The sequence below is a fragment of the Anguilla anguilla genome, chromosome 1 (assembly GCF_013347855.1).
Source record: "Anguilla anguilla isolate fAngAng1 chromosome 1, fAngAng1.pri, whole genome shotgun sequence".
In the NCBI taxonomy this organism is placed as follows: Eukaryota; Metazoa; Chordata; class Actinopteri; order Anguilliformes; family Anguillidae; genus Anguilla; species Anguilla anguilla.
Window position 1 is genome coordinate 70167150 of NC_049201.1, and position 10207 is coordinate 70177356.

At 48.0% G+C, this 10207-nt stretch overlaps 1 protein-coding gene across 1 annotated transcript in view; it reads left to right on the forward strand.

Annotated features, from left to right (window-relative positions):
• Window positions 1–9419, forward strand: part of adamtsl4 (ADAMTS-like 4) — a 25073-nt gene extending 15654 nt beyond the window's left edge. Inside the window, exons 9-17 of the mRNA XM_035386291.1 lie at window positions 146–269; window positions 587–805; window positions 1210–1339; window positions 2450–2654; window positions 3762–3935; window positions 4200–4379; window positions 4921–5100; window positions 5246–5393; window positions 5871–9419. Of these exons, the coding sequence (XP_035242182.1) occupies window positions 146–269; window positions 587–805; window positions 1210–1339; window positions 2450–2654; window positions 3762–3935; window positions 4200–4379; window positions 4921–5100; window positions 5246–5393; window positions 5871–6001 (1491 nt within the window). The 3' untranslated portion in view covers window positions 6002–9419. The remainder of the gene's footprint in view (window positions 1–145; window positions 270–586; window positions 806–1209; window positions 1340–2449; window positions 2655–3761; window positions 3936–4199; window positions 4380–4920; window positions 5101–5245; window positions 5394–5870) is intronic.
• Window positions 9420–10207: the final 788 nt, after the last annotated feature.

Consider the following 10207-nt stretch of genomic DNA (forward strand, 5'->3'; position numbering starts at 1 on the left):
GTGTACTTTTCAGGGAATCGGTTTAGCTGTCAGGGATTTCGGAGAAAGTCAATAGACGAACAGAAGTGAAGTGAGACCCTTCGAGAAATAACTGGGAGCCAATCGTTCCGCCGATAGTGACCTTATCTCACTGTGTCTTCTGCAGATAATCTATCACAGACAGAACCCGGGGATTGACTACGAGTTCTACATACCGGCGGAGAAGAGCGAGGGAGAGAGGGAGCGAGCGAGAGAAAGAGACGGAGGAAGGGCCGCTCTCCGAGACGTCAGTGAGTCTGCCTTCGCCCCCGTGAACTTTTCTGTCGGCCGCCCGGTGACGGGCAGACGAGGCTTGTTTACGCAGAGAACGATGCGACTCCGCTGAGACGCAGGCAGCGATGAGGCAACGAGGTCAAGCTGAACCGTCTCTGGCCACGGAGTGAAGGCTCCATGTGATCAGGAGGAATGATTACATCATTCCGAGCCGGGCTCCGCCCACTGAATCATCCTCTCCTGTGTCTTCTGTTTCTCCCTGTTCCCTGCTCTCTTACTCTCTCTCTCTCTCTTGTTCTCTCCCCCCCCCCGCCCTCGCTCCCCTCGCTCCCAGGTGCCCTGATGTTAGCTGTGGAAGACCCCCTTCCCCTCCCGCCTCCCCCGTCCTCTTCCTCGGAGAGGAGGTGGTCGCCCGAGCGACCCCGCCCGCAAGGGCCCGCGCCCAATCGGCACGCCCGAATCCCCCCGCGCACCGACCTGCCCCTCGACACCCAGCGGCCCTTCGTGTGGCGGAGGGGCGAGCTCACGAAATGTTCTGCTTCCTGTGGCAAAGGTCAGAGGCCTCTCTCCGCTCTGTCTAAATAAGTATTTCTCATCTGAGGCGGGTAGCCGACTGAGATAAACGCAATGCAGTAAAGTAGGGATGGGGAATATGTTTTTAAATGTAGCGAATATTGTGAAATCTGGAAAGCGTGCTTAAGTTGCAGTAGTATCTGAGCCATAATGTCTCGTGCCAAAGTGCAGGAGTGTGTTTCTCTTTTGTGCCTTGTGTCCATCTCCTCCCCTCACATTTAGTCTGATTTTTCTGTGTGGGTGTGGCTGTGTGCGTTTTACTGAACTGTACTGGCTGTACTGTGTTTCCGCCTTGTGGCCACAGCTGGTACTACACCCTCCTTGGTGTGTGCAAGTGTGCGAACGCTCTGACGCTACTCTGCCTGCTGTGCTCTCTGTCTCCAGGGTTTCAGCACAGGGCGGTTTACTGTGTCGATCGCCACACCGAACAGGAAGTGCTTGACAGGAAGTGCGACTCGGCCACGAGGCCTACTGAAGAGGAAGAGCCGTGCAACGTGCAGCCCTGCCCGCCCTTGTAAGTGTGCCTGTGCGCGTGTGCCTGTGCGTGTGCCTGTGCACGCGCGTGCCTGCGTCTGTTTGTTTTGAAAGGGCAGGGGACGTCCACTGGAGGATTTTTGGATTCCTGGACGGAGTCTTGGCAGCGGCTCCCCTGAGTGTCAGTGTGTAACTTCAGAAATATTCCTCTCTGGCCCGACGCTCGATCCCCTCCTTCCTGCTGCGCCTGCTTTCCCATTCGCTGTGAGCGCCGAGTGGTTGCCAGGCAGCCAGTGCGGCTGACAGCTCAGCTCAGCTGTGGCACGGCCAGCTGACAGAAATAAATCAGCAGATAATTAATTTGTCACATATGCTGAATCCACACTCGGCACGGACGCTGCTTCTGGGGAGCAGTGTTTACTCAGCTCACAGTGAGCGGAAAGAGCTGGAAACAAGAAACAAATTGATGAAGAACTTTTTTATGTTCAGGTGTCAGTTTCGTTTTCTCAGTTTTGAGTGAGGACAGGCGGTGGTTGTGATTTGGTTTTGGTTAGCGTGCGGCAGTGATGGCTGGGGTGTGGTGATGTGGGTTGGGTTAGCGTGCGGCAGTGATGGCTGGGGTGTGGTAATGTGGGTTGGGTTAGTGTGCGGCAGTGATGGCTGGGATGTAGTAATGTGGGTTGGGTTAGTGTGTGGCAGTGATGGCTGGGGTGTGGTAATGTGGGTTGGGTTAGCGTGCAGCAGTGATGGCTGGGGTGTGGTAATGTGGGTTGGGTTAGCATGTGGCAGTGATGGCTGGGGTGTGGTAATGTGGGTTGGGTTAGCGTGCAGCAGTGATGGCTGGGGTGTGGTAATGTGGGTTGGGTTAGCATGTGGCAGTGATGGCTGGGGTGTGGTAATGTGGGTTGGGTTAGCGTGCGGCAGTGATGGCTGGAGTGTGGTGATGTGGGTTGGGTTAGCGTGCGGCAGTGGTGGCTGGGGTGTGGTAATGTGGGTTGGGTTAGTGTGCGGCAGTGATGGCTGGGGTGTGGTAATGTGCTTTTGGTTAGCGTGCGGCAGTGATGGCTGGGGTGTGGTAATGTGGGTTGGGTTAGCGTGCGGCGGTGATGGCTGGGGTGAGGAGATGCGTGACGCTGTCCTGTCCCTGCAGTTGGGAGATGGGCTCGTGGTCGGACTGCAGCGTCTCCTGCGGCTGGGGGGTCCAGCAGAGGCAGCTCCAGTGCAGGCAGAGTTTCGGGAACCGCTCCACCATGGTGCACCCCCAGCGCTGCGCCCTCCTGTCCCGCCCCAACGCCACCCAGCCCTGCCACCCCCGCACGTGCTCGCACTGGGAGATCCGCACCAACTGGAGCACCGTGAGTCTGTGTGCCTGGGGGGGGGGGGGGGGTAGTGTGCGCGCATGTGTGTGCGTATGTGTGTGTGTGTGCGTGTGTGTGTGTGTGTGTGTGTGTGCACGCATGCGTGTGTGTGCGTGCGTGTGTGTGCGTGTGTGTGTGTGTGTGTGCACGCATGCGTGTGTGTGTGTGCATGTGTGTGCGTGTATGTGTGTGTGTGTGCACGCATGCGTGTGTGTGTGCATGTGTGTGCCCACGTGTGTGTGTGCGTGTGTGTGTGCACGCATGCGTGTGTGTGTGCATGTGTGTGTGTGTGCCCACGTGTGTGTGTGAGTGTGTGTGTGTGTGTGTGTCCGTGTGTTTGCATGAGTCTGTGTGTCTGTGTGTGTGTGTGTGTGTGTGCGTGTGTTTGCATGAGTCTGTGTGTGTGTGTGTGTGTGTGTGTGCGTGTAGCACTCAACCCAAAGCGAAAATATGCGAGGTACAAACCAATAAAAATTTCCACAGCACAACAGGTCACCCAGATCTTCCTCCCCTCAGTAATTCCTGCTCTTCCCTGTGGCAGTTCCACCTTTATCCTGTAATTAAGGAAGGAAAACGCCAGTGCATTGTGTCCTGCGGTTTGCTGCACTTCTCCAAAAATAGCAAACAGTGCGTGCGTGCGTGTGTGTTTGTGTGAGGGAGATGAGAGGCAATGCGGGTTTGTGTGAGGGAGATGAGACTCAGCGTGGGTTAGGGTTAAACCTGGTTCATGGGGTAGGAGCGTGTCCACCTCATCTGTTCCTCATATTTTATCAGCAGCCTGTGGGACTCAGGATTCAGGAAAGAGCCTGGCAATGACTTTATCAGATGCTCTCTCTCTCTCTCTCTGCCTGTTTGTGTTTGTTCTTTGTTGTGTGGTCTGTCTTTTTGAAGTCCTGTAATTTATGCGTTTGAACAATGTCCCAATAAAAGGAGTTTTAATAATTAAAAAATCTCTCTCTCTCTCTCTCTCTCTCTCTCTCTCGCTCTCTCTCTCTCTCTCTCTCTCTCTCTCTCTCTCTCTCTCTCTCTCTCTCTCTCTCTCTCTCTCTCTCTCTCTCTCTCGCTCTCTCTCTCTCTCTCTCTCTCTCTCTCTCTGTCTCTCAGTGCTCAGTGGATTGTGGCGTGGGGAAGAGGACACGGAATGTCCGTTGCGTCAGTAACCACGGCAGCGTTGTGAATGACCACGAGTGCAATTCCAGGCTCCGCCCACAAGGCAGTGAGGACTGTCACATGGGGCCCTGCGTCACTAACTGGTACTTCACGGACTGGTCATACATAGTGAGTACAGTTTACCGCACAGCAGTAATGAAGCATAAATAAGGATTTAGTGGAAGCAGAGACCGTTGACTTTTACAGAGAGCCCGTAAGATCACAAAAACAGAAAGCATGTATATGTACCCTGTTCCAAATTTCTGTTATATCCATATTCATTAAAACATTTTTTTAAATCAATGTCAGTGTGTGTATGTGTGTGTGTGTGTTTAGTTATTTAGCGATTGCTTCCGCTAACCCTAACCCCCCCCCCCCCCCCCCACCCCCCAGTGCTCGGCAGAGTGCGGCCCCGGAGTCCAGCGGAGGCAGGTGGTGTGTCTGACCAGAGGAGGCGGGAGAGAGGGAGAAGGAGGAGGAGGCTGCGCGGCGGAGAAGCCGGCCGACATGAAGGCCTGCAATGGAGGGCCCTGTGAGGCCACTCACCTGTGGTACACCGGGCCATGGGGGCAGGTGAGGGGGGGGTGCTACACCGGGCCCTGGGGCAGGTGAGGGGGGGGGGGGGGGGGTGCTACACTGGCCCTGGGGCAGGTGAGGGGGGGGTGCTACACTGGCCCCTGGGGCAGGTGAGGGGGGGGGGGGGTCAGAGCAGGCTACACTGGCCCGTGGGACAGGTGAGGGGGGGGGAATGCTACACTGGCCCCTGGGGCAGGTGAGGGGGGGGGGGAATGCTACACTGGCCCCTGGGGATAGGTGAGGCGGGCGGGTGGGAGTGTTGAGGGAATGGTACACTGGCCCCTGGGGCAGGTGAGGGGGGTGGGAGAATGCTGCATTGGCCCCTGTGGGCAGGTGAGAGGCAGGAGGGGGTGGGCGAGAGGAGGCGGGAGGCAGGGGACAGGACTTTTAGGGGAAGCCAAGAGAACGAGGGATGACAGGAAAATGAGAGAGAGGGATTAGCGCATTAAAACCTTGGGTCTTGAGAAAAGCGGATGAAATTCACTCGTTACTCCCGGACAGAAGCGTTAAAAACCGCTCCTCTCGTGTCCCCTAACAGTGCAGCGTCCCCTGTGGGAACGGCACGCAGCGCCGCGACATCATCTGCGTTCAGAAGCTGGGGAACGACTTCAATGTGGCGCCGGCCGACCGGTGTGCGCGCCTGAGAAAGCCTTCCCCTGTGCAGACCTGCGAGACAGAGCCGTGCAGCCCGCAGTGGTTCACTACCGACTGGACTGCGGTGAGAGAGGGACGGGCGACACAGCCACGCAGGGAGGAGAGAGAGGGGGGGAGAGAGCGGACAGGCTGTGTATTTGTACTGCTCTCCATCGGGTCACTGCAGAAGTTTTATAACTTTGTGCTCGTTTCCTGTCTTCTCTGTGCAGTGCTCTCGCTCGTGTGGGAAGGGGCTTCAGGCCAGGGAGGTACGGTGTCTCACAGCAGACAATCAGTACAGCGCAGACTGTGACCTCATCGACAAACCAGAGCAGGAGCAGACTTGTAACATTATACCATGCAGCCCCCACGTCCCAGGTAACCAGTGTGTGTGTGTGTGTGTGTGTGTGTGTGTGTGTGTGTGCGTGTGTGCATGCGCAAGTATGTATGTGTGTGTGTGTGTGCGTGCATGTGTGTGTGTGCTCACGTGTGTGTGTGCGGGTGTCAGTGAGTGTTTGTGAGTGTGTGTGTAGGTGAGTGTTAAGTGAGTGATTGTGATTGTGTATGTGTGCGCACGTGTGTTTGTGTGTGGGTGTGTGTGTGTGTGTGAGAGAGTGTGTGTGTCTGCGTGTGTGTGTGTGTTTGTGTGTGCATGTGTGTATGCATGCGTGTGTGCGTGTGTGTGTATGCATGCGTGTGTTCGTGTGGGTGACAGTGAGTGTTTGTGATTGTGTGTGTGTGCGCACGTGTGTGCGTGTGTGTGTGTGTGTGAGAGAGAGAGTGTGTGTGTGTGTGTGTGTGTGTCTGCCTCCATTTTAATCCCTGCGCTCTCTGATTCTCCCTCCCGCTCCACAGATGAGAACTGCAGAGACAAGCGGCCCAACTGTGCCAAAGTGGCGCAGGCGCGGCTGTGCGTGTACTCCTTTTACAAAACGGCCTGCTGCGCGTCCTGCACTCACAGCGCGCAGAGGGCCAGGAGGCACTGAGCGAGGCGCAGGGACGCCCCTGCGCACCCCGTCCGCAGCGGGACAGGCCCGGAGAGGGGGCGAGGGGCGGGGGCGAGGAGAGGGGGACGAGAGCACTGCCACCAACGCACACAGCGCATTCAAACCGCCGGTATGCTGTGACATCACGTAGCATGGGCACCTTGGTGAAAACATACTGTTCATATTTTCAACAGGATGTATGCCAAAAAAAAGTTTTATCATGTGTAATATCATGTCATGACTGCTTGCCAGCAAATTATACTTATAGCAATTAGAGCATGGTAGAGACATGATGAAGCAATGCCAAAAAAAGCAAAGAAATATTAGAGTACCAAAAGTACAAATATGATCATGCCAAACTTTTTTTGGAGAAACTCAAGACAAAGAAACACCTGTTACCTATTATAACATGCTTTCATCAGGATACGTACAGGAAGTCCTGCATGACAAAATATATTGCCTTTCAGAACAGTTGGCAAATCGGTTTAATACTCTTAAATTGATCTCTCCACGAACATCTGAACATCTGGACACAGACTCAGATGTATTGTAACCAGCCTAAATTGAGCCAAAGGAGAGCAACACATAATATTCGGTGCGTTTTATTAACAAAAAAAAGTTTTGATTGTGAAATTGTAGTTTACAAGCGGATTCAGAGAACAGGAAATGATGACAGAGATGCCAACTGTGGCATTTGATAGCCAAACTGGGACATGAAAGCTCATGAAACATTAAAAAAAAAACATTGTAATGATCATGTCCCCAAATCCCTTAAATTTTCTCTTCTGGAAGGGAGCGAAAATGGAACACTGAGGCCCACCACGCCTTTCTCACATATTGCATCAGCTTGTTTTTCCCACCAAAATAATGTTCACGTTTTATTTTGGTTCAGAAACTGCACGCCATTTGAAATGGTGTGCAGCATTTAGTTCAGCAACCACGAGGAACTGAAGAATTTAGCACTTTGTCGAAAAAGAATATGCTTATACGAATATACTTGTATAGTAATCACACACATATCCAACACTGCTGGGATGAGATCCAGGACAGATAGCAGAGAACAACTGAAGTAAGTAGCTTTAACTGATACTGGAATTCAGAAAGATGTAAGCACTTCAAACTGTCCTCAGCATGACACAACATCATCTTTAATACTTCAGTATAACAAACCTTAAGCATAGCCTATTCAGTAGCTTTCTAATGGACAGTATTGAAAGAGATAGCTTAGCATAGTTTTTCTGTGAACCAGTGAACCAGTTGTCAGAAGAATTTAAAAAAACAGAAGAATAATACATCCTTGCACAAAATTGTTCCATGAAACAAGTATACTATACATCTTTATTTCTTTTTTTTTTTTTCATTTGAGAGCAAAACTCATTTTCCTGCAAGATTTGCATTTGTGACACAGGGTGATGATAGTTGACTTTGAGTGACCTGCCAAACGGGATACACCAGGGATTGCTCCAAAATACGATTTGAAATGAGAAATGAGAGAAAGCACGATTGATTTGATTCGATTCGATTCGATTCGATTCGATTCGATTCGATTGATTAGATCGATTCCAGCACTGAGATTATCTCATAATTGCACGGTAGACAGTGGACCCTGCATCTGCACACTGGTTTAACTCCTAGGAGATGCAGACATGATGCCACAATACTGGCACATGCTCACAAACCTGGACCACAGAGAAACGCAGTCACACTTTCAGGCAGGCATACGTCACGCTGCCCCACGCGTGTCGCGCAGTATCTGCACGTGCTCAGACACCTGCCATCGGTTCTGCACGTTCAGTTATTCATGACTTGGACATCTTGTTATCGGCAGGCTGGCTCGCCTGGTCTCTTTGCAGAAGTACAGGCTGTCTGTCTAAATGCGTTTGTCTTTGTCAAGATGTTGTAGTAGTGGTTTCAAAAAATGCACGAGAGTGAAAGCTCTTTGTGCACCGTTGTCTGGTGATAAAGTACACATCACGTCATTTCTACTGTCCTTTTCTCACTGTCACTTGGTCTGTGTACCTGCTTTCATTCCAATCTGTGATTTTCTGTTAACATTGCAAATAGAAGCAAGTATTGAAGGGCCAAAATGCTGCAAAAAGGAAGCTTCCTAGTTCATACAGTATTTTCCAGTAATGCCCATGTGCCTGTTTTTACTACTATGATGAATGTTGTTTATTCATATTATGTGTAGATGTTCCTGTCATTTTTGTTCTTTTACACATGCGTGCACACACAACAACATACACATACATACATACATATATGCACACACATCCAAATGCACTCACACACACTTATAAGACTGACTGTTATATATATTTATTTGACCGTATTACATATTTTTATAATTATGTTTTCTTAAATAATTGTATTGCAGACATTATATTATATCCTTTATTTCAATATGTATTAATGCTGTATTGATATGTAAAGGCTGTTATATAAGAGTTCATATATAGCACAAAGTACCTATATTTTAATAGTACGTTATAATATATTACTGTATGTGTTTTTGATAAGAGAGGACCTTTCAGCATCATAATGTATCTCTGCTGGATATAGATATTAATTATGCAACAGCCAAACTTTAAAAAATCTGTAATAAAATATGCAATAGCTTACTCAAAAATGGAACACACCAAAGCAACCTTTCATAAAATATTGTACATGTATGGCATAAAACCTAACAATCTTATCAAATAACATTCCACAAATGAGAATCTTAAGAGAGGCTACAAACAAAAAAATGTATACTGTTGTATGTAATTGTGCATTCACACAAACACGCACACACACACACACACACACACACACACAGCAAACAAACAGGAAAGGCTGAATTCACACGAGGTTGTAACCGAGCTCTCTAACCTGTATAGCTCTGGCTATTTATCGACCAGTATAAGTCATATTGTATTTTGTTGTCCAATTAAGCTACAAAAAGGGGGGGGGGGGGTATGGTAATTGATTGAAGTTTCTTTTTAAGTTGATTCCTTGCTTCTGATTCCTTGCACGTGTCTCTGCCTGTGTGTGTGGGTGATTGTGAGTGTGTGTGTGTGTGTGTGTGTGTGTGTGTGCGTATGCGTGTGTGTGCATGAACATTTTGTGTGCCTAAATGTCTTGAGTTTTTGTGCTTTTAGTAGAAACAAAACTTTTATAATAAAAATGAAAAGGATAGTAATTTATCTGTTATAAAAATATCAAGTAATTTATTTTTTCTTCAAAGGAGCTCTAGCAAAATACACATGTTACTATTTTGGAAAAATTTTAAGATAAGAGTTTTTTTTTCATTATGAACAATCTTGTGGATTTTTTATTTTTATTTTTATTTGTAAAAGGCATAGTTAACTGTATGGAAAATGCTATCACGGTGCTTCATTTGAAATAAAAATTAAAATGTGAATAAAAAATGGAGAGTGGAATGTTTCCATGCTTTTGTTTTATCATAATGTAAGTTATAAACAGCAAATTTAATTTAAAAATTGTGCTTCATCCATGATGTTCAACACACTTTCCAAATAGGAGAACACACAGAATGAGAGAAGAGGAAAAGGCATGATAATATAATAATAATAATTATTATTATAATTACAATTATAATAATAATATAATTGATTAGAATTTGATAAGCCAGTTAAATTAAGATGTTAAAACAATACAGAAGAGTAAAGCTAGTGTCAGGCCAATGCAGGTGATGAAACAGGAACTAAAGTTAAGTTTGGTCACATTTTGTTATTAAATGGGTCATAAATAATTCCTTTGTTTTAAGACCTGAGGCAATAAGTTCTTGCGTAAGGAGTCTCTAATTTGGAGATTGGAGTGCTCGGGAGCTAAGTTATACAGTGCTTTTTTAACATTTAAAAAATCTATTCTAAAAGTAACACGTAACGACTGCAATGAGACTAAGATCATAGTAACATGTTCCTCCTTTTATTCTGATGTAAAGTTTGACAGTTTCAAGTGACAGTGTAAAGTCTGAAATAAAGCATGACTATTTAGACACAAACGGTGAATATTACAATGTTCTAATCCTGAAGACATCAATGCCTGTATGACTGTGTACTTGCAACTGAAACAAGAGATTCTTTTTTCAAAATGTTTCTTAAATTACAGTTGCAGTACTGGGAAATCTCAAGTATGTTTTTCAAAAGTTGCATTTTAAGAAATAAAGAACACCAAGGTTTTTATCATCAGCTTTTACATAAT